The following is a 24,128-nucleotide window of genomic DNA, read 5'->3' as shown; positions in this document are numbered from 1 at the left end:
GTTTACAGATAACAGGGGAGTGAAAACTTTGTTCATTTAACCAGTGCAGAAGAAGCAAAAAGTTACAATATAACAAGGTCGTTGAAACTGGGGAATGAAGGAGAATAAGAATAGACAGGAATAAATATAAACTTTACAGAGGTAGATTATTTACATTGTGCAGTAATGTCTCTTTGTGGTTAGTATTTACATTGTCCCGTTAGGTCTCAATGGGTGGTAGAATCTGTAGGGTTCGTGTGTCGTAGGATCTCTCCTTGGATATTAGACTCTGGAAAGGCTTGTTTAAATAGCCAAGTCTTAAGCCTTTTTCTGAACGTCAGCAGGCAAGGTTCAAGTCTGAGATCAGGTGGTAAGGAATTCCAAAGAGCAGGGCCCGCTGTAGAGAAGGCCCGGTCTCTGAGTGTGATATGGTGAGTCGCTTTAATAGCGGGAACAGACAGTGAACCTTTGTATGCTTCTCTGATGGGTCTGGATGATGAATGAAGTCTGAGGGGGATTTGGAGGTTGAGGGGGGCTGGTGAGTGGATGGATTTATGGATGATAGTGAATGACTTGTGTAGGATTCTGTAGTGTATTGGTAGCCAGTGAAGATTTATTAGAATGGGAGAGATGTGGTCTCTTCTTCTGGAATTAGTCAAGATTCTAGCTGCCGCATTCTGGAGCATCTGGAGTGGTTTGATGGATGAGGACGGGAGGCCTAGTAAAATAGAGTTGCAATAATCGATCTTGGAGAATATTACTGATTGTAGGACAGTTCTGAAGTCGTGAAAGTGTAAGAGTGCTTTCATTCTTTTGATTACCTGCAGCTTGTAAAAGCAGTTCTTGGTTGTATTGTTAATAAATGTTTTTAGATTCAAGTGTTTGTCTATTATTACCCCAAGATCTCTTGCTTGTGTCACAATGGTGTTAATTGGAGCAATTTGAGGTGGGGGGTTGCTGTTTTCGGGTGTGATGAGGAGGAGTTCCATTTTGGCGGAGTTTAGAATCAGATTTAGGTTTGCGAGGAGTCCGTTGATCTCTTGAAGGCAGTTTTCCCAGTATTTGAGGGTTGTTGAGAGAGATTCTTTGGGTATCAGAATTTGCACGTCGTCAGCATATAGAAAATGTTTTAGTTGCAGGTTGGTTAATAGTTGGCATAGAGGAAGAAGGTATATGTTGAATAGAGTTGGGGATAGTGAGGAGCCTTGAGGAACTCCTTGTGAGGAATTGTGACGTGGTGATTCTTTATTATTGATTTTAACTTTATAGCTTCTGTTACTAAGGAATGACTTGAACCATGTGTGAGCAGAGCCTGTTATTCCAATGTCAGAGAGGCGGTTGAGGAGGCTAGAGGAGGACTTATTGTACGACTTCCCTCCGTGGCCTGTGCTGGGCAAGGTCATTTGCAAGATCAGATGCCACAGAGGTTTAGTCCTTCTGGTGGCCCCGGATTGGCCCAGATGCCCGTGGTATGCAGATAAGTGGAAGCTTCTGGTGGAGAGTCCCTATGCCTCCCTCCACACAGGGACCTTCTCCAACAAGGTCCAATCTTCACGAGGACCCAACTCTGTTTTGTCTTATGGTCTGGCCCTTGAGAGGGCTTGCCTGATGAAGGGCGGATATTCGGCAGCAGTAATTGCCACCTTGCTCCGCGCTCGGAAGTTCTCGACGTCCTTGGAGTACATGCGGATCTGGAGAGTATTTGAGGCCTGGTGCAAGGAACGTGGGATGGCCCCTTGGACGACCAATATCCCCATGATTCTGGAATTTTTACAGGATAGCCTGAACAAAGGGTTGTCCCTCAACTCCTTGAAGATTCAGGTGGTGGCGCTCTCCTGTTTCAGAGGCGAGGTGAACGGAGCCCGCCTGTCGACACGTCTGGACTTGGCCCGTTTCTTAAAAGGGGTTAAACACCTCTGACCACCCTTAAAGTGGCCGGTCCCCCTATAAAACCTCAATCTAGTATTGGACTTTTTAGCAGGGCCTTCCTTCCGGCTGCTGCGCAGTCTGCCTCTTTGCCTGTATTCTTGGTGGCGATATACTTGGCTCGTCACATCTCTGAACTATAGGCGCTGTCATGTTGGGAGCCGTTCCTCTGGTTGACTCCAGGAATGTTACAGCTTCGCACCAACCCGTCCTTCTTGCCAAAGGTAGTCTCAGAGTTACACCTGAATCAGTCCATTTCCTTACCGTCCCTAGACAGATGCAAGGACATGGAAGACTACCACCTCCTATGTTACTTAAACATCAGTAGGCTTTTATTACAGTATCTGGAACCTTCAGAACCGGTGCACAAGATGGACCGCTTGTTTGTTCTTCACAGTGGAAGGAAACAAGGCGAAGCAGCTTCACGAGCTACCATAGCTTACTGGATCAAGGAAGTGATCACAGGAGGTTATGTAGAAGCAGGGAAACCTTTACCCCCCTACAGGTTAAATGGAGACATTTCTTACCTGATAATTTTGTTTTCCTTAGTGTAGACCGACTCAGCATCCCACCCACGGCTGCCCATGAATGATGCCAAGGAATCACCCATGAGGTGAATCTCAATTTCAAGAGGTTACGGGTAAGCCGTCACCCTGTCCCTAGGTCGGGGCATCTATAATATTGCTGGGATTCAGCGCTTATGTTTGGTTGAGTACAGCACAGTTGCTTACCTGTAACAAGTGTTCTCCTAGGACAGCAGAATGTTAGTTCTCAAATGTGGGTGACATCATCTGATGGAGTCTGGCCCGGAAAACTTTTATCAAAGTTTCTAGAAACTTTGACTGGCAGACTGAGCATGCTCAGTAGCATGGGATATACTTAATATTTGAATACTTGCCAGGTACTTGTAGCCTGGATTGGTCACTGTTAGAAACAGGATGCTGGGCTTGATGGACCCTTGGTCTGACCCAGTATGGCATGTTCTTATCATTCTCCTGAGAGAGAAGTAGACCTGAATGAGCCACCAGAGCACAAGAAGCGATTAGCAAGGTCATTGATTAATAGCAGGTAATAGACTTTTCCACCAAGAACTTATCCAAACCTTTTTTAAACCCAGCTACACTAAATACACTAACCACATCCCCTGACAACAAATTCCAGAGTTTAATTGTGCGTTAAGTGAAAAAGAATTTTCTCCGATTAGTTTTAAATCTTCTACATGCTAACTTCATGGAGTGTCCCCTAGTCCATCTGTTATCCAAAAGAGTAAATACCAGATTCACATTTACCCGTTCTAGAGCTCTCATGATTTTAAAGACCTCTATCATAACCCACCTCAGCCGTCTCTTCTCAGAGCTGAACAGCCGTAACCTCTTTAGTCTTTCCTCATAGGGGAGCTGTTCCATCCCCTTTATCATTTTGGTTGCCCTTCTCTGTACCTTCTCCATTGCAACTATATCTTTTTTTGAGATGCGGTGACCAGAATTGTACAGTGTTCAAGGTGCGGTCTCACCATGGAGCGATACAGAGGCATCATATTTTCTGTTTTATTCACCATTCTCTTCCTAATAATTCCTAACATTCTGTTTGCTTTTTTGACTACCATAGCACACTGAGCTGACGATTTCAATGTATTATCCACTATGACGCCTAGATCTTTCCTGGGTGGTAGCTCCTAATATGGAGCTTAACATCGTGTAACTATAACATGGGTTGTTTTCTCTATATGCATCACCTTGCACTTATCCACATTAAATTTCATCTGCCATTTGGATGCCCAATTTTCCAGTCTCACAAGGTCCTCCTGCAATTTATCACAATCTGCTTGTGATTTAACTACTCCAAATAATTTTGTATCATCAGCAAATCTGATTCCCTCACTCGTATTCCTTTCCAGATCATTTTTAAATATATTGAAAAGCATGGTCCCAGTACAGATCCCTGAGGCACTCCACTGTCTATACCCCTCCACTGAGAAAATTGTCCATTTAATCCTACTCTGTTTCCTGTCTTTTAACCAGTTTGTAATCCATGAAAGGACATTGCCATCTATCCGATAACTTTTTACTATTCTTAGAAGCCACTCATGAGAAACTTTGTCAAATGCCTTCTGAAAATCCAGATACTCTACATCTACTGGTTCACTTTTACCTACATGTTTATTAACCCCTTTAAAAAAGTGAAGCAGATTTGTGAGGGAAGACTTGCCTTGGGTAAAGCCATGCTGACTTTGTTCCATTAAACCATGTCTTTCTATATGTTCTTTAGAACACTTTCCACTATTTTTCCTGGCACTGAAGTCAGGCTAACTGGTCTGTAGTTTCCCAGATCGCCCCTGGAGCCCTTTTTAAATATTGGGGTTACATTAGCTACCCTCCATTGTTCAAGTACAATGGATGATTTTAATGATAGGTTACAAATTTTTACTAATAGATCTGAATTTCATTTTTTAGTTCCTTCAGAACCCTGGGGTGTATACCATCCGGTCCAGGTGATTTACTACTCTTCAGTTTGTCAATCAGGCCTACCACATCGTCTAGGTTCACCATGATTTGGTTCAGTCCATCTGAATCATTACCCATGAAAACCTTCTCTGGAACGGGTATCTCCTTAACATCCTCTTCAGTAAACACTGAAGCAAAGAAATAATTTAATCTTTCCGCGATGGCCTTATCTTCTCTAAGTGCACCTTTAATTCCTTGATCATCTAACGGTCCAATTGACTCCCTCGCAGGCTTTCTACTTTGGATATATTTTTAAAAGTTTTTACTGTGAGTTTTTGCATCTGTGGCCACCTTCTTTTCAAATTCTCTGTTAGCCTGTTTTATCAATGTCTACATTTAACATGCCAACGCTTATGCTGTTGGATCCTTCTTCCAATTTTTGAATGAAGATCTTTTGGCTAAAATAGCCTCTTTCACCTCACCTTTTAACCATGCCAGTAATCATTTTGCCATTCTTCCACCTTTCTTAATGTGTGGCATACAGACACACTATCTTCTGTTTATCTGCCTTACTGACTATTTAAAGCACAAACACACTAAATAGTATACCCCAATAGTTATTTCTCCCCAATACTTTAAAAAAAAATTTCCCAAGCAGAACTTAGATTCCTTTCAGTCACCAAGGAAAGTGATCCTCTCCTCTCAGTGCTTCCACTGGGGGTGAATTCCAGAGCGGTTATGGAATTCGCTGCTGCCTTTTTAGCAGACGCAGGCTCTGATTTAGTCCGAACTTCTGCCAGAGGAGGCTTCGGTGATGGCAGCCATATGAAAGCTATGGCTGCGGAGCTGGTCAGCTGACACCACCTCCAAAGCTAATCTTACAAAGATGTCCTTTAAAGGATCACTCCTATTCAGGAGCATGTTGGAAAAGCTGGCCAGTAAATGGGGTGAGTCTCCAGTTCCCCAGTTACTGAAACATAGAAATGACTGCAGAAGAAGACCAGTAGGCCCATCCAGTCTGCCCAGCAAGCTTTCACACTTATTTTCTCATATTTACCTGTTACTCCAACTGCTGAGTTCAGGGCCCTTATTGGAAGCTTTTTGAAAGATAAGAGGAAGCAGCTACAGTGCCTCTCGCCAATGAGGATTCGATCCAGGGGTTCCCAGCATTTTTGCCTCTACAGAAATTCAACTTTTCAATTGTCTCGACCCCTTGGGAGGTCCCAGTCCTTTCGTACCTGACAGCCCAGGAGAGGGGCAGGTTCGGGTTCAGACTTGTCTTGAAACGCACGATGAAATTTACCAACCCACCTTCGGGACAAAGGAGATAGGTGGTTGTCTGTCTCTCTTTTACCAATGGTGGGTCGAGATCACTTCAGACAAATGGGTACTGGAAATCATTTGAGAAGGATATGCACTGGAATCCCACAGCACTCCACTGGAAGTATTCATGATGTCTCCTTGCCACTCCCAGCACAAGAAGCAGGCAGTGGAGGTTACACTTTTAAGACTTCTCAGGATGTGGGCTGTGGTCCCAGTATATATGCCCCAGGAAAATACAGTTAATGTAAAAATATTTAACCTAGTGAAAGTTACCTATATAGCAAATATTATTGCCGCAATTGCCAATTACAATATCCCACAAAAAATGAGATTTTAACCAACAATAAGTTTTATGTAGGAAGGGGTGATGGTTTCATACTAATACTCTGCATCCCCACCCATGGGGTCACAGACAATCTGTTCTTTAATCATTAACTTACCACCTCCATCCTGTGTTTAATTGTAAAATTCATCTTTAATGTATTCTTATAATCCAAGATGAGGCAATAAAATTTGTTAATTTCATATAAATATTTTTTTGAAACTTTTTTTTTTTTTACTTTTAATATGTGCACAACAGCCTCTGTTTCTCACAGCGCCCACAATTTTATTCTTTGCTCTTAATCAATGAATACTCCTCCATTGTTTCTTAATTGAACAATGTCAATAGTATACTTAGCTCTTGGTTAGTACTTCATCTTCCCTTGTTTTTTCTTTGCGAAATATCTGACTTGCACAAGTTTCGGCAACCAACCGCCTTCAGGAATCATTTGTCGCAAACACTTTATGAAATCAAAAGGTGTCACTCAGTCGTACATTCCATTTTTAATTTTACCGTCTGAAGTAATATGGTGTAACAAACATTCTTGGAGCATCCTCGATGTAACACACATACTACGCTTTGCTGTGCTGGGTCGTCATTATCAGTTTCGGGCGCTATCCGTTGGCTTAGCCACTGCCCCCAGAGCCACCTCCAAGATCATGGTGGTCGTTGCAGCAGCATTAAGAAAAGAAGGGATCTTTCTGCACCCATACTTGGGCAATTGGTTGATCCAGGCCAAGTCCGTGGAAGAGAGCCTCCTGGTAACCAACAGGGTGATCTCCCTGTTACAGGAATTTGGTTGGGTAGTAAACCTGGTCAAGAACAGCCTCATGTCTTCCCAGTCCTTGGAGTATCTGGGAGTCCAGTTCGACACCAGGCGGGGCAAAGTCTTTCTTCCATCCACAAGGATACAGAAGTTGATGTACCAGGTGCATCAGTTGGTGAACACGGTATGCCCGACAGTGTGGAGCTATCTCCAAGTTCCAGGGTTGATAGTGGCACCCCTGGAAGTAGTGCCGAGGGCGAGGGCAGACTTGCGTCCTCTTCAACGCTCTCTGCTATCACATTGGAACTCACAGTCTCAAGATTATTCGGTTCGTCTCCACCTACCGATGGGAGTCTGCTGTCACCTCCAGTGGTGGTTAAAGGAAGCTCATCTGAACAGGGGTGTGTCCCTGTATTCCCCGGATTGGCTGGTTCTCACAACAGTTGCAAGTCTCCAGGGCTGGGGAGCTCACTGTCAGGAGCTGTTGGCCCAAGGATGGTGGACAGAAGAAGAGGTCCTCTGGAACATCAATCGCCTGGAGGCCCGGGCAGTCAAATTGGCTTGTTTACAGTTCAGCCACAGAATACAGGACCAGGTGGTCCGTGTGATGTCAGACAATGCAACAACGGTAGCCTAGATCAACCGCCAGGGAGGAACCAAGAGCCAACAAGTGTCACAGGAGATAGACTTCCTGATGGAGTGGGCGGAAGTACATCTACAGATGATCTCAGCCTCCCACATTGCAGGAAAAGACAACATCAGAGCAGACTTTCTAAACAGGGAGAGTCTGGATCCAGGAGAGGGGGGGGGGGGTTGTCAGCCAAAGCATTTAAACTGGTATGATTTGTATATTATACAAGAATGTCGGGGTATAAAAATTAAAAATAAATAAATAAACTGATAGTAGATCATTGAGGCCTCCGGTCAATCGACCTGCTGGCCACATCCCACAATGCTAATGTTCCTCGATTCTTCAGTCGTAGAAGAGATTTTTGGTCCCTGAGAATCGATGCTCTCGTCCAGATCTTGCCGGAAGATGAGTTGCTATACATCTTCCTTCCATGGCCCATGCTAGGCAGGGTCCATTCGCAGAATCAAAAGCCATAGGGGACTAATCCTACTGGTAGCTATGGATTGGCTTGAGCATCTGTGGTATGCGGACATGCGGAGAATCCCCTGTGCCTCCCACCACACAGGCACCTGTTATAACAGGGAATGGTCTTTCACGAGGACCTGACTCTATTCTATCTTGCGGTCTGGCCCTTGAGAGGGCTCACCTGATGAAGCAAGGATATTCTGTGGCGGTAATTGTCACCTTAGTCTGTGCTCGTAAGTTCTCCACATCCCTAGCATACATGCGGGTCTGGAGGGTATTTTGAGGCCTGGTGCAAGGAACGCGGTGTCAACCCTCAGGTGGTCAAAGTCCCATTTATTCTGGAATTCTAGCAAGGAAGTTTGAATAAAGGTTTAGCCCTTAATTCTTTGAAGGTGCAGGTAGCAGCTCTCTCCTTTTTCAAGGGTAAGGTAAATGGGGCCTGCCTCTCAGCCCATCCTGACTTGTCCCGTTTTCTGAACGTGTCCTGTTTTCGATCTCCCTTACAGTTAACGGTCCCATTGTGGAATTTCAATTTAATACTGGAATTCTTGGCAGATTCTTCATTTTGGCCGCTGCAAAGTCTTTCCTTGTGCTTATTGACCTTAAAGATGGTGTTCTTAGTGGCTATGTGCTTGGTACGTTGCATCTCTGAACTGCAGGTGTTGTCGTGCCGATAGTCGTTCCTCCGGATGATACCAGGGGCTTTACAACTACGTATTGTCCCATCCTTCTTGCCCAAAGTAGTCTTGGAGTTTCATTTGAATCAGTCCATTTTGTTGCCATTCCTAGATAAATTCAAGGATGCGGAGGAATATAGCCTCCTCTGTCATTTGGATGTCAAGAGACTTTTAGTTCGGTATCTGGAAGTCTCAGAACTGGTGTGAAAGATGGACCACCTGTTTGTCCTTCACAGCGGAAGGAAGCAGGGCGAAGCAGCTTTGCGGGCTACCATAGCTTGCTGGATTAAGTAGGTGGTCCCGGGAGCTTATGTGGAGGCTGGAAAGCCATTACTTTCTCAGATGAGAGCTTATTCCCCGAGGGCTCAGGCACTGTCATGGGCAGAAGTTAGACTGGTGTCTTCCGTTGACATCTGCCGAGCAGCGACGTGGTGGTCCTTGCCCACCTTCTCCAGGTTTTATTGCCTGGATGTACAGGCCTGAGAGGATGCAGCCTTTGCACAGGCAGTGTTGACCGGACCGTGGGCAGCCCTCCCCCCCTCGATCGGGCATAGCTTTTGTAATCCCATTGGTCCTGAGTCCATCTGGCTACACGCTAGGAACTGGAGAAATTACTTACCTGATAATTTAGTTTTCCTTAGTGTAGACAGATGAACTCAGCATCCCAGCCTCTGCTGCCCAAGATCTGTGCCATGGTTCCTCCTGTGGAGTGGGCCTCGAATCCAAGAGATCATGGCTAAATGTTCATCCAGTCTCTAGATTAGGGTACCTATATTCTTACTGAAGTTCAGTGTTTATGGTTGGTTTAGTGCAGTTATGGTTATCTGCTTTTAATCACATTTTTTAGTCTTTTTCACTAGTATGTCCACAGTGGCTTTTGAAGAGAATACTGGAGAACTGAGGTCACTGCAAGAGTGTTTGAAATCTGACTCTGTCTCCATCTGGCAAGGGAGCATAACCCATTGGTTCTAAGTCCATCTGTCTACAGTAAGGAAAAACATAGAAACATAGAAACATAGAAATGACGGCAGAAGAAGACCAAACGGCCCATCCAGTCTGCCCAGCAAGTTTTGCACTTTTTTTTTTCTCATACTTATCTGTTACTCTTGGCTCTTAGTAACCTTTTGGTTCTATTTCCCTTCCACCCCCACCATTAATGTAGAGAGCAGTGTTGGAACTGCATCTAAGTGAAATATCTAGCTTAATTAGTTAGGGGTAATAACCGCCGCAATAAGCAAGCTACACCCATGCTTATTTGTTTACCTAGACTATGTAATTCAGTCCTTGTTGGTTGTTGTCTGTATATAGATCCACTTTTCTTCATTCCCCCTGCCGTTGAAACAGAGAGTTATGCTGGATATGCATTGAAAGTGAAGTATGAGACTTCCTCCCCTGCCGTTGAAGCAGAGAGCTATGCTGGATATGCGTGAAGTATCAGACTTTCTCCCCTGCCGTTGAAGCAGAGAGCTATGCTGGATATGCGTGAAGTTTCAGTCTTTCTCCCCTGCTCTGGAATTTGTTGCCAGAGAATGTGGTTAGCGCATTTAGGGTCTGATTTTAAAAAGCATTTACATGCGTAAAACTGGGTTTTACACATATAAATGCACTTTACTCGAGTAAGTGGGCTTTTGAAAATTGCTACAATATATGCCATTGAATCATCCATAGGATTTATTCGCATAAGTGCAGAAGAGAGGATTGCCAAGGAGATAAAAAATGGTGACAAAACATTTTTCAGATACATCAGCGAAAAGAGAAAGGTCCAAAGTGGTATAGTGAAATTGAAAGGTGGTAATGATCAATGTGTGGAGACAGACGAGAAGAAATGGCAGAAATATTAAACGAATACTTCAGCTCTGTGTTCACTAAAGAAGACCCTGGAGAAGGACCATCTCTACACAACAAGAAACTGGAGGGAAGTGGAATAGATGAAAATCCTTTTACAGTAGAAAATGTGTGGGAAGAGCTAAAGAACCTGAAAGTGGACAAAGCCATGGGGCCTGATGGGATTCATCCAAGGATATTGAGGGAGCTCAGAGATGTTCTGGCGGGTCCGCTGTGTGACCTGTTCAATAGATCCCTAGAAACGGGAGTGGTGCCGAGAGACTGGAGAAGAGCTGTGGTGGTCCCGCTTCACAAGAGTAAGAACAGGGAGGAGGCTGGCAACTACAGGCCGGTTAGCCTCACTTCGGTGGTGGGAAAAGTAATGGAGTCTCTGCTGAAAGAGAGAATAGTGAACTATCTACAGTCCGGAGAATTGATGGACCAGAGGCAACATGGATTCACCAGGGGAAGATCCTGTCAGACAAATCTGATTGACTTTTTTGACTGGGTAACCAAGGAATTGGACCAAGGAAGAGCGCTCGATGTCATATACTTGGATTTCAGCAAAGCTTTTGATACGGTTCCGCACAGGAGACTGGTGAATAAAACGAGAAGCTTGGGAGTGAGTGACAAGGTGGTGACCTGGATTGCAAATTGGTTGACGGACAGAAGACAATGTGTGACGGTAAACGGAACCTTCTCTGAAGAGAGAGCGGTTTTAAGTGGTGTACCGCAAGGATCGGTGTTGGGACCGGTCCTGTTCAATATCTTTGTGAGCGACATTGCGGACGGGATAGAAGGTAAGGTTTGTCTTTTTGCGGATGACACTAAGATCTGCAACAGAGTGGACACGCCGGAAGGAGTGGAGAGAATGAGACGGGATCTAAGGAAACTGGAAGAGTGGTCGAAGATATGGCAGCTGAGATTCAATGCCAAGAAGTGCAAAGTCATGCATATGGGGAGCGGAAATCCGAATGAACTGTATTCGATGAGGGGGGGGAAAGGCTGACGTGCACGGAGCAGGAGAGGGACCTTGGGGTGATAGTGTCTAATGATATGAAGTCTGCGAAACAATGCGACAAGGCGATAGCAAAAGCCAGAAGAATGCTGGGCTGCATAGAGAGAGGAATATCGAGTAAGAAAAGGGAAGTGATTATTCCCTTGTACAGGTCCTTGGTGAGGCCTCACCTGGAGTACTGTGTTCAGTTCTGGAGACCGTATCTACAAAAAGACAAAGACAAGATGGAAGCGGTACAGAGAAGGGCGACCAGGAAGGTGGAGGATCTTCATCGCATGACGTACGAGGAGAGATTGAAGAATCTAAATATGTACACCCTGGAGGAAAGGAGGAGCAGAGGTGATATGATACAGACTTTCAGATACTTGAAAGGTTTTAATGATCCAAAGGCAACGACAAACCTTTACCATAAGAAAAAAATCAGCAGAACCAGGGGTCACGATTTGAAGCTCCAGGGAGGAAGATTCAGAACCAATGTCAGGAAGTATTTCTTCACGGAGAGGGTGGTGGATGCCTGGAATGCCCTTCCGGAGGAAGTGGTGAAGACCAGAACTGTGAAGGACTTCAAAGGGGCGTGGGATAAACACTGTGGATCCATAAAGTCAAGAGGCCGCCAATGAAGAGTGGGTGACTCGCCAGAATGATGGCTACTGCCTGGAGACAATACCCTTATTCAATAAACATACACATGGTTACTGTGACTCCAACATCACTCTAAGCTTCAACAGCAAGAGGAAATGTGGAAAAAAGGATTTGCACTCACAAAGACAGGAGTAGCTGGCTTGTTACGGCGGTTACTACCCCAAACCAAATATCCAAATTACTACCTCCACCTTCCTCTATTCCTGATGCCTTTCAACTAGCTTGATCACTCCATTCTTATACTTCACTTCAATGCATATCCAGCATAGTTCTCTGCTTCAACAGCAGGGGAAAAGAAAAACTGTTACTTCACACATCCAGCAGAGCTCTCTGCTTAAACGGCAGGGGAGAAGAAAAAAAACTGATACCTCACGCATATCCAGCATAGCTCCCTGCTTCAACGGCAGGGGAGAAGATAAACAACCAATAAGGGCTGTATAACATAATCTGGGTAAAAACAAATAAGCATGGGTATAGCTTGCTTATTGCGGCGGTTACTACCCCTACTACCTCTAACTACTCAAGCTAGATATTTCACTTGGATGCAGCTCCATCACCGCGCTCTACATTAATGGTGGGGGTGGAAGGGAATTAGAACCAAGAGCTAAGAGAAACAGATAAGTATGAGAGAAGAAATGAGGGAAGCTTGCTGGGCAGACTGGATGGGCCATTTGGTGGTCTTCTGCCGTCATTTCTATGTTTCTATGAAAACAAAATTATCAGTAATTTCTCCATTCATAGTTTTTATATCCCATATTAGTCTCAGCATTTCAGAAACAGACTGGCCACCTCTACTATTGCTTAGCATTTGTGTAGCACTATGGGACATACTCAGAAGTATATAGATCCACCCAAGAGACTGTTTCTGCCCCTTGGAGCTTACAATGTAGATGTCTGCATGTGTACTAAACATGAGTTTTTCCAGAGAGGGGAAGGAACAATATTATTACTTAATTATTGTACCTGAATTGCTAATAATGCTGTAGGCAGCATTGAGCATTATTTCGAAAAGTGGGCTAAAAATCTAAATTACTTAGTAGTATTGCAGGCTGGTAAACTGAGGCACGCAAGAAAATTAATTTCAATATCCACTTCTGAAATAGAAGTCATGTATCCAAACTCATGTTCTCACCTCTTTGTACTTACGTTCATGTGCTTCATATGCAGTGTTTTCCCTTTATAGGTTTCCTGCAGCCCATGTACCATACCCATGGGCACCCCAATGGGGACAGCAGGTGGATCATCCGTGAGTGGCTTTGCTCTCTTACAGCGGCATATTAAAGCTGTCCATGAGTCTGCTCTACTGGAGGAACAGCGCCAGAGGCAGGAGCAGATAGACACAGATTGCAGAAGCTCTGCCAGCCCCTGCAGCATCATCTCCAAGAGTCCCAGCAGCGAGTGGGAAGGTAAGGAATATAGGAGGAGGATGCTGGAGAGTGCTGCTTCTGAGAGTCGTGCTGGTTGTACTGTGCCATTTCATTAATTTTAATCAAGCTTTGAACCTCCAGAAGAATCCTACTTGTGAGATGTTGGTAACTTGTGCTTCTTTTCTAACCTACCAGTCCTAACAGTGATGATTGCTTGAGTTCTTATTTGCCAACTTGTCTGGGAAGTGTTATTTCTTACCCCCACCCTTGCAGAAATTCTCAGGCCACTCTGAATGGTAAGGTTATTGCTCCCCTTAGTTTCTGTAGGTTTGTGACAATTGGAACCAGCTTTTATCATGGTTTTAAATTTCTGAACCTTGCAACCACAATAAAATTAAAATAGAAGAGAGAGTATGTAATATTTTGCAGAGGTCATGGAAAAAGAAGCCAGATGATTTAATGTGATATAAGCTGATTGTGTCAGACGGAGAGGTTCTATAAGAGGCAGGGTGAGGCGGTCATCTTGAACGGAAAAATTATAGGGGCGGCAGCATGTTCTCCTCCCACCCAAAAAACATCCCTGCCATGGTCATCTCAATTTGAAGCAGAATGCAGTTCACATGGTGGCACTGGGCTGTGGCCCGAGAAGACATCAGGCCATCCCGACATGGCCAGAGAAGAATTGGAGGTCCAACAGGGCCTAGAAAAAAAAGGTTGAGAAGAGAGGAAAGGCCCTGAAACTGCTTGTGTGTATGTAGCACCTGTGGGAGTGAGAGAGAGAGGAATGTATGTGTGTGAGAGAGCATGTTTTTGTGAGAGAAAGAGGGTGTGCTTGAGAGTCTGGTTGTGTATGTAAGAGAGAGAGGGTGCATGTTTGAGAGCCTTGATGTGTATGTGTGTGAGACAGAGAAAAGGTGTGTGCTTGAGAGCCTGGATAGGGAGACAGAGAGAGAGAGGGTGTTTGTTTGTAATGGGAAGAGCACATGTGCATGTGAGAGAACCTGTGTTCCTGTACATACCCGGATCAGTCCAGATTCCTGGGTTTATTCATCCCTGCCAGCAGATGGAGACAGTGAAAGTTTCACTGATACTGCTTCATAATCCCTGGTGCCGCCTGCAGTTCCTCAGTATTTCTCTGTCTCCAGCAGATGGTGGCTGGTGCATAAACCTGCAGTTCTGAGGTCTGGTGAATTTTTTTCTTTTTTGGGTGTGAGCCTTTCCTCCCAGGGGTGTTTGGATCCTAGTAGATCCTTCCCTGTTTGGTTGAGGTGGACGAGCTGGAGGTCAGTGACCTTTTTGTATGCTCGCTCCTTTAGTCCATAGGGTGTAAATCTGGTGGTCCAGATCCCTCCCCTTCACGAGGCTGCTCAGGGTGGCTGGTATCTTCTTTTTTCTTTCATCAGCTTGCTTTTCTTTAAATTTCTGGTTTCAGTCTCTCCTTATTTCTTTTTGCCTTTTGCTGAACCTGAGCTGAACAGTTCCGTGTGTTCTGCAGAGGAGAGGCTGACCAGAGTTTTAAAAAATGGTAAGGCTGTCTCACGGGTGGCTCTCTCCCTCCGGTCCCTGTTTGTAGCGGGTGTGCAGGCTCCGTTTTTTTGTTCCTATTCTGTTCGGGGCTCAACAGGGGGATTTCCTCGCCGGTTTCAGCATGGTTCGTGGCTCTATTTGCCGCACACATGTGGTGCAGAATCTGTGCGGTTCAGCCATTTTAGTTTTTGTGCAGCCTGTGTTTTGGGTGGAAAGAGTCCGTCGAAGGCTCCAGCAACCGTGAGAGGCAGGAGTTTGGGTTCTCCATCAAGGGTTTATGTGAAGCGTGCCAATGTGCGGACCGTGGTGAGCCTCCGATTTTCCTCCAACACGGGAACTGCGGTCTGTTCAGATGGACGATTGGGAAGATTTGCCTCTGCATCTTTCTTCGGCCCACCCGACCATGGTAGAGTGTCTAGGGGGGGGCAGATGAGGCAGTGCGCTTAGATCTGCCACTGCCTGCGCCGCGGAGACTGCGCCCTCGCAGCTCTCTCAGGCTCCTCGGGCCCTTTCTGCTGATTTTGTTCTCCCGCTGCATGAGGCATATTTAGCTCAACAGGCAGGTTTGGGTAACCAGCCTCACCCTCCAGGGGATCAGAAAGGCGCTCCGGGGCCTGAGCAGTCCCGACATTGGAACCCTCCACTGGGACAGCGTTCATGGCATCCTGGGTTTGCTGAGGCAGACTCAGATGACTTGGTTGGGTCTCAGGGAAACTCTGGTGCACTGGAGTCCTTGTCGCAGGATGGGGGTTATTGATCCAGATGACGTCTGCATATCTCAAGGAGATGATCTAGATAATCTTCTAGTGCGGAGTGTGATGACCCTAAAGTGCTCCGCTTGTTCTGGAAGGAGGAGTTAGGCCCTTTGATGCCTCAGGTTTTGGAGGAACTAGGGCTGAAACTCCCACATGAAGATATGGAAGGTGCAGATCCGTTTCTGGATGGGCTTCGGGCTCCCCCGTGAGGCTCTCCCTATCATAAGTCGATGAAAAAGATGATGGATCGAGAATGGGGGAGCGCCTGACTCTGGCTTGAGAATGGGAAGGGTGATGGCTAAGCTCTATCCCTTGCCGGAAGAGAAGTTGGAGCTCTTTTCAATTCCTAAGGTGGATGCTGCAGTTTCGGTGGTCACAAAGAAGACAACTATCCTTGTTGTAGGTTCCATGGTGTTGAAGGATGTTCAAGACTGGAAGTTGGAAATTCAGCTCAAAAAGATTTGAGGTATCGGCCCTGAGGCTCCAGCTTCATGCCAAAGGGCTTGCCTGTGCTGGGTTCAACAGCTTCAGGATGGGCAGGTAAATTCGAGTGTTGAAGCAGATAAATCAGAGCGCTTGGAGGCATTGGTTGCTTACGAGGCGGATGCCTTATATGACTTGGTCAGAACTTCCTCCCGTATTATGGGTTCTGCAGTTTCAACCAGGCCATTATTGTGGTTATGCAACTGGTCAGCAGATGTTTCGTCTAAGTCTTGTTTAGGCGCTCTGCCTTTTAAGGGGGCGCCTCTTGTTTGGTGAGGATCTGGAGCACTTGATGAAGAACCTGGATAAGAATAAGGTGCATAAGTTGCTGGAGGATAAGTCTAAGGGCAAGCGGCCTTTTCAATCTCTGATGCATTTTTGGGATATTAGGAGGTTGTGTCAGGCAAGAGGAGACTGGCAAAAGCAGTTCTCTTCTTGAGGCCAGTCCTGGGGACACTCCTTTCGAGGCGGTCGATGGCCAATCAGAGCTTCCTCCAATAGTGGGGCTGCTGGAAACAAATCCTCACAATGAGGCGAGGCTGGTCCACTCCGTCGTTCCTTTTTTTTCGGGATCATCTAGCATGATTTTACGGGGAGTGGACCAAGATCACTCAGGATCAGTGGGTCCTCAGCGTAAGAAGAGACGGTTACACATTAGAATTTGCTCAGCCCATTAACGACTTGTTTCTAGTTTCCCCCTGCGGGTCATTGGAAAAGCGTCGGGCGGTTTGGGAGACATTAGACAGGTTACTGGCCTTAGGAGTGGTGGTTCTGGTTCCGCCGAGCAAACAAGGCAAAGGTCTGTATTCCATCTACTTTGTAGTTCCAAAGAAAGAAGACTGTTTTCGCCGCATTCTGGATTTAAAACAGGTAAATGTGGCGCTACATGTCCCGAGCTTTCGGATGGAAACTCTGCGGTCAGTAATTGCAGCGGTGTGCAAGGGACTAGTTCCTGGCTTCTTTGGATCTGATGGAGGTCTACCTACATATCGCCATTCATCCGGATCTCCAGCGGTTTCTGGGTCAGCATTTCCAGTTTCAGGATCTCCCCTTTGGGCTGGCCACGGCACCCCGCACATTCACCAAGGTAATAAAGGAGATAATAGCCTTATTCAATAAACATGCACACGGTTAATGTGACTCCAACATTGCTCTAAGCTTCAACGGCAAGAGCAAATGTGGAAAAAAGGATTTGCATTCACAAAAAAGCGGGGAGTAGCTTGCTTGTTATGGCGGCTACTACCCCAAACCAAATAAGCCTGATACTTCACTTTCAATGCATATCCAGCATAACTCTCTGCTTTAACGGCAGGGGGAATGAAGAAAGGTGAATCTATATACAGACAACAACCAACAAGGACTGAATTATTTAGTCTGGGTGGACAGGTGGGCGTGGATGTGGCTTGCTTATTGTGGCGGTTGCTACCCTAACTAATTGGGCTAGATATTTCACTTAGATGCAGTTCCAATACTGCTCTCTCATTAATGGTGGGGGTGGAAGGGAAATTGAACCAAAAGGTTACTAAGAGCCAAGAGTAACAGATAAGTATGAGGAAAAAAAAAAAGTGCAAAACTTGCTGGGCAGACTGGATGGACCGTTTGGTTTTCTTCTGCCATCATTTCTATGTTTCTATGTAATGGTGATGGTGGTGGCAGCGTTGCGGCGCAGGAGAGTCTTGGTGCACCCTTATCTAGATGATTGGCTCATCAGAGCAAAGTCAGAAGTTGCTTGTCATGTGGCGATGCAGAAGGTAATCACCACCCTAGAAGAACCAGCTGATCCCGTCTCGGATCCTAGACTGCTTGGGGGCTTGATTTGACATGCTGAAGGGCAGGATGTTCCTCTTAGAATAGAGAGCCTGCAAGTTAGAAGCAAGTCCAGCATCTGTTGGCTTTGCAGGTTCCCAGAGCTTGGGATTTTTTGCAGGTTCTCGGCTCAATGGCCTCAACGCTGGAGTTGGTGCCATGGGCTTTTGCGCATATGAGACCGCTACAGAGGAATCCGTTGTCAGAGGAGTTTCATATGCCCGTCTCACTCGATGGTCGTACGCAAGACAGTCTGGCTTGGTGGCTGTAGTCGTCCAGTCGATCTGGAGGTACTGGATTGGGTAATTCTTACTACCAATGCCAGTATTTCTGGTTGGGGAACAGTATGCCAGTGGCAATCGGCCTAAGGCGTTTGATCGGCGGAAGAAGCTTTTTGGTCTATCAATCACTCGGACCAAAGCAGTGCGGTTATTGTTGCTTGTTTTTCTACCTTTGGTTCAAGGCTGCTCGGTAAGGGTCTTGTCAGATAATGCAACGACCGTGGCATATATCAATCGGCAGGGAGGAACCAAGAGTCATGCAGTGGCCCAGGAGGCTCAGGAGTTAATTCTTTGGGTGGAACAGCACTTGATTCAGATAGTGGCGTCTCATATCGCAGGGGTCGAAAACGTCCAAGTGGATTTTCTAAGTCACACAATGCTAGATCCCGGGGAGTAGGAGTTGTCCAAGGCAGTGATGCAGTTCATCCGAGAAAGGTGGTGCTGTCCCCATGTGGATCTAATGGCGACACGTCTCAATGCACAGGCATCTTGTTTCTTCAGTTGAAGAAGGGAGTATGGGGCCAAAGGGGTCGACACTTTGGTAATACCCTGGCCTCGGGGGGGTGGTTCTTTACATATTTCCCCCTTGGCCTCTGATAGGCAAAGTATTGCGTCGGATAGAGAAACACCCAGGAGAAGTGGTAGTGGTAGCCCCGGAATGGCCTCGTTAGCCGTGGTTCGCGGATCTGGTCCACATGGTAGTGGACAGACTCCTATGCTTCAGTTATCTTCCTCATCTTCTTAGGCAGGGCCCCAGATCGCTTTGGCGTAGCAGCCTGGCTTTTGAGATGCGGCGTTTGAGATGAAGAGGGTACCCAGAGGCGGTCATAACTACTCTTCTGCAAGCTAGACGGATGTCGACTTCGTTGTCATATATCCGTGTCTGGAAGGGCTTTGAGGCATGGTGTATAACTAACGGGGTACAGGCCTTACGGTCTTCTTTGTCTCAGGTTTTATCTTTCCTTCAAGAAGGTTTGGTCAAAGGCCTAGCTTTCAACTCCCTCAGAGTGCAGGTAGTGGCTCTGTCTTGTCTACGTGTTAGCGTTGAAGATCACACATTGTCTGCTCATCCCAATGAGGTTCGATTTCTTTGAGGGGTTAAGAGTTTGTCCATCTTGGAATCTTAATCTCGTTCTCCAAGGTTTGTGTGAGATACCTTTTGAGCCTCTCCGCAGAGCGACTCTTAAGGATTTGACCTTGTAGATTGTTTTCCTGGTAGCCATTTGTTCTGCGAGGAGAATTTGAGTTGCAGGCTTTATCTTGCCATGATCCATTCCTTCAGATCTCTGACTCAGGAGTGTCTTTGTGAATGGTTCCCTCGTTTCTTCCCAAGGTGGTATCGGCTTTTCATGTTAATCAAATGATGGAGCTTCCAGATTTCCCGGAATCGGATGCCTCTGCGCCTCATGTGCGGGAGCTTAGGCTGTTGGTCGTCCATAGGACTTCGCTGAGGTATCTCAAGGTAATGAATGATTTTAGGAGATCTGGTCATCTGTTCATTTTATGGAGTGGTGCGAAAAAGGTACCCAGTCTTCCAAAGCTCCTATTGCGAGAGGTGGCTTAAGGAGGCTATTGGGTCAGCATACATTCTCAAAGGCTATCAGGTGCCTGAAGGTTTGAGGGCTCACTCTACACATTCTCAGGCGGCCTCGTGGATGGAGGCTTAGTTGGTTTCACCACAAGAAATTTGTAGGGTGGCGACTTGGAAGACGCATACTTTTGCAAGGCACTACCATCTAGATGTAGGGGATCCAGAATCTCGGTCTTTTGGCGAGAGTGTCTTGTGAGCAGGACTCTCCAGGTCCCACCCTAAGTAGGAAGCTTTGGTACATCCCAGGAGTCTGGACTGATTCAGGTATGTACAGGGAAAGAAAAATTGGTTCTTACCTGCTAATTTTCCTTCTTGTTGTACCACGGATCAGTCCAGAACTTACCCGACCTATGGAGGTGGAGAGTTGTCCGCTCAGCTGTAATCTTTTTTTTATATAAATTTAAAGGTTATGGAATACAGACTCGTTGGAAGACTTTTTTTCAAGGTTTTACAAGTTTTACAAATTTTTCAAGTGTTTTGTGCTTGGGTACAGATCAATACTGAGGAACTGCAGGTGGCACCAGGGATTACGAAACAGTGTCAGTGAAACTTTCTCTGTCTCCACCTGCTGGCAGGGTTGAATACACCCAGGAGTCTGGACTGATCCGTGGTACTACAGGAACGAAAATTAGCAGGTAAGAACCAATTTTCCTATTGAGCGTGTGTATGTGGAGAGAGCATTTTCTTGTGAGAGAAAAAGAATAGAAAGCTTGAGAGTAACAAACCCTCTCCTTTCCACATGCTGATCCATAACAATCTTGGGCCATTTGAAAATTAAAAGTTCCCAAGTATGGAAAAAGAAGATTTTTTTAAATCTGTTATTAATTTTAATTATTGGGTGGTTGTGTTTGCTGTTTGAAATATTTTATTGGTTTTTGGGAAATGTAATAAAAATTGTATTAGTGTAATTATTGGATGTCAGCTAATTTGAAATATTATTTTTATTAGTGAGGTTTTACTATTATGTTTGCTTTATATTTCTTGATTTTGTTTTATGAGGAATGGTCATGTTTCTGTTTTTGCATTGTTGCACTCTATGCAGAATTGTGATTTCCAATTCATTTTCTGTCTATTTATTTATTTATTTATTTATTTTTTGTTTTTATATACCGGAAGTTCCTGTATACAATACATATCACTCCGGTTCACATTTAACAAAGATAACTATCGCCGGGGAGGCGGTTTACATGGAACATATCGAATATAATGAACGGATAATAATCAAAGTACAATCTATTATGAAACCACTAAGATCAACTTAGAAAACAACTTGAAACATATAACTGACGCAATATGAACATTACAATATTGCTGTAAGACAAGACTGGATGTTTGTTCTTCTTGCTTTTAGCTCTCTGGGAAAGCTTGATGGAAAAGCCAAGTCTTGAGTTTCACTTTGAAAGTAGTATGGCACGGTTCAAGGCGGAGGTCCGGTGGTAGTGAGTTCCAGAGAGACGGGCCCGCTGTGGATAGAGCGCGTTTCCTCAGGGTAGATTTTGCTGGTTGGGTGATCATTCTGTTCTGGTATGCCCTTCTGGTTGGTTTGTTAGAAGAGTGTAGTTGAAGCTGGAAAGTTAAGTTGAGTGGGGAGATGTTTTATGTAGTGCCTTGTGAATCAACATGCAAGTCTTGAACTGAATCCTATATTTGATGGGAAGCCAGTGGAGATGCTGGAGGATTGGGGTGATATGGTCCCTTTTTTTGGCATTGGTAAGGATCCTTGCAGTAGCATTCAGAACCATCTGGAGTGGTTTGGTAGTGTATGCTGGAAGTCCCTGCAGGAGTGAATTACAGTAGTCTAATTTAGTAAGAATGATGGCTTGGAGTACTGTGCGGAAATCCCTGTAGAGTAGAAGGGGCTTTAGTTTCTTTAGCACTTGTAATTTAAAAAAGCATTCTTTTGTAGTGTTATTTATGAATTTATTGAGGCTGAGTCTGTTGTCTAGTAGTACTCCCAGATCCCTGACTTGAGGTGCGGTGGCATATCCTGAGGTGTCTGGAGAGTTGCTGGATGTTGGCGGGGTAGATTGATCCGGTGCTATTATGAGAATTTCCATTTTTTTGGTGTTTAGCACCAGGTTGAGGCTGGTTAGAAGATCGTTGATGGATGAGAGGCATTTTTTCCAGTAGGCCATGGTTTTGTGTATGGTCTCCGTGATAGGGATGAGAATTTGAATGTCATCCGCGTATAAGAAATGGGTGAGCTTGAGGTTAGTAAGTAGATGACAGAGTGGGAGAAGGTAAATGTTGAAGAGGGTGGGGGAGAGTGATGATCCTTGTGGTACCCCCATCTTGACTTGGATGGGGTGAGATTCCTTGTTGTTTATCTTAACTTTGTATGTTCTGTTCTCTAGGAAGGACTTAAACCAGTTGAGAGCTGCTCCAGTGATGCCGATGTCTGTTAGTTGTTGTAGTAGGCTAGGGTGGTTCACGGTGTCGAACGCTGAGGAAAGATCCAGCAGCGCGAGGAGACAAGGTTGTCCTTTTTCGAGATTGAAGATAATGGTGTCTGTTAGTGTGGCTAATACGGATTCGGTGCTCTTTTTCTTTCGGAATCCATATTGGTTATTGGTGAGGATATTGTTGTCGTCAAGGAATTCAGAAAGTTGTCTGACAATTTTCTCCATAATTTTAGCTAGCATAGGGAGGTTAGCTATGGGTCTATAGTTAGCCAGATCTGTAGTAGGAAGGTTGGGTTTTTTGAGGAGAGGTTTGAGCATTGCTAACTTGAGTTGGTCAGGGACTTGGCCTTTTGTAGTGTTTTGGTCTACATATTTTATACTTTATGGTCTCTTTATTCTGTATTTGATGAGAGTCTGTGTGTCACACGTGTGACTGAGGTGATGTATTCTGCTAGCTTATAGTTTCTGTGTAAGGATCTATAGCAGCCTGACTTGTTCTGTTTTCCTAATTGGAGGTGTATTGTATTTTTTTTTAGGGTCTGGTATAATATTTGCAGTATTGCCGCCTTATGGGTAGGATTATTTCTTTTTGAGTGCTGGCAGTTAGTGCTGTTTCAGTATGGGAGGTTTACTCATGACTTTCTGAAGGCCAAGCCCACATACAATGTGCTTTACAATAAGCCTGTCATATGGGTTCCAAGTGTCTTTTTTGCAGGGTTTTTTGGTTAGCATCACAGCAGTGCATGCAAATGTACTGTACATGTTTTAAGTTATATTTTTACCTCAGAAGGCTATATTTTGAATGCCCTTTTTCATGTAAAATCTCACTTTTTGGGTCAGGGAAGCGGTTAATAAGAAATTTTAAGGTAAATGCATAATTTTTTAATTGTGCAGGAGGAGGGCTGGCTGGGGGGATGCGAAGGTAGTGAAGGCTATAAGATTCACCTAGGGCACAAATACCTTTTGTACCAGTCGTGAGAGAGTACACCACAAAAATACCCTGACTATTCACTCATTTCCCACATCCCCAGGGGGGCAGATGCTGGTGGAAGGGTGGGAAGCAGGTGGTAGGGTTCCCTGGAGTGTGGCAGCGTTGCCAGCTTCCTATAAATATTATCACTGACACTCTATCTGCCACTCATCTGGGACCCTGACCCCTGTCTCCCCTCTTCCCCACTATTTCAAATAATTGCAAGGGTCAAAAACTTATTGGGGGCTACCCCCCCCTTCCCAAACTTGGCTCTCTCCATGAACTGACCTACTCTGTGCCTTGGGGAGGAGGGAATGCCATCTCATCCCTTGCCTCAGGCAGCAGATTGCCTTGAGCCACACCTGGTGTCAGAGGCAAGGAAATGGCTAGATCCTTGTGTTCTTTTCAAGAGAAGCAAAAATGCTCCTAAAATGTTCATCACTTATAGATGTAAGAAGAACCATTTGACAAATCAATGACACTGATTGCGCTTCCATGGTAGGTAGGTCCAGAGTGCTTTGTGGCTTCCTCTTTCCCGCTTACAGTTTATGCTCATTTTATCTGTCAGGGAGATTTTAGATGCAGAGTTTGGCGAACAGGTTTAACAGGTGGGTGCTTGTAGGCAGTAGTGTGGTCTCGCGGCCTTAAACATAATGGGGCAGATTTTAAAAGGCTTATTCGCGCCAGGGCGGGCGGGGTGGGGGCATGGCCAGAGGCCTCCGCAGGGCTGCTGTGCCGAGGAATCGTGCGCTGGCAGCCTGCGTGAGATAAAGGTATGGGGCTGTTGTTTTTTCGGGCTGGGGGGCGGGGCAGGGAGGGGAAGGTGGGGGGACTGAATGGGGAAAAGATAGCTGGTCTCCCCGAGGGCTCGGCGCACAAGGCGCGTACCTTTTAAAATCTGCCCCAGTGTGGGACAGTACTGTAAACTG

The 24,128-nt window shown here is 45.4% G+C and overlaps 1 protein-coding gene across 18 annotated transcripts in view; it reads left to right on the top strand.

Moving 5' to 3' along the window:
* Positions 1 to 24,128, top strand: part of NCOR1 (nuclear receptor corepressor 1) — a 372,787-nt gene that overhangs the window by 189,007 nt on the left and 159,652 nt on the right. For all 18 annotated transcript variants that reach the window (XM_029611288.1, XM_029611291.1, XM_029611302.1 and 15 more), the window contains one exon: positions 13,201 to 13,423. In XM_029611288.1, the coding sequence (XP_029467148.1) occupies positions 13,201 to 13,423 (223 nt within the window). The remainder of the gene's footprint in view (positions 1 to 13,200; positions 13,424 to 24,128) is intronic.

The sequence above is a fragment of the Rhinatrema bivittatum genome, chromosome 8 (genome assembly GCF_901001135.1).
Source record: "Rhinatrema bivittatum chromosome 8, aRhiBiv1.1, whole genome shotgun sequence".
NCBI lineage: Eukaryota > Metazoa > Chordata > Amphibia > Gymnophiona > Rhinatrematidae > Rhinatrema > Rhinatrema bivittatum.
Note: the sequence above shows the minus strand (reverse complement) of the source record. Positions and strands in the feature narration are given on the sequence as shown.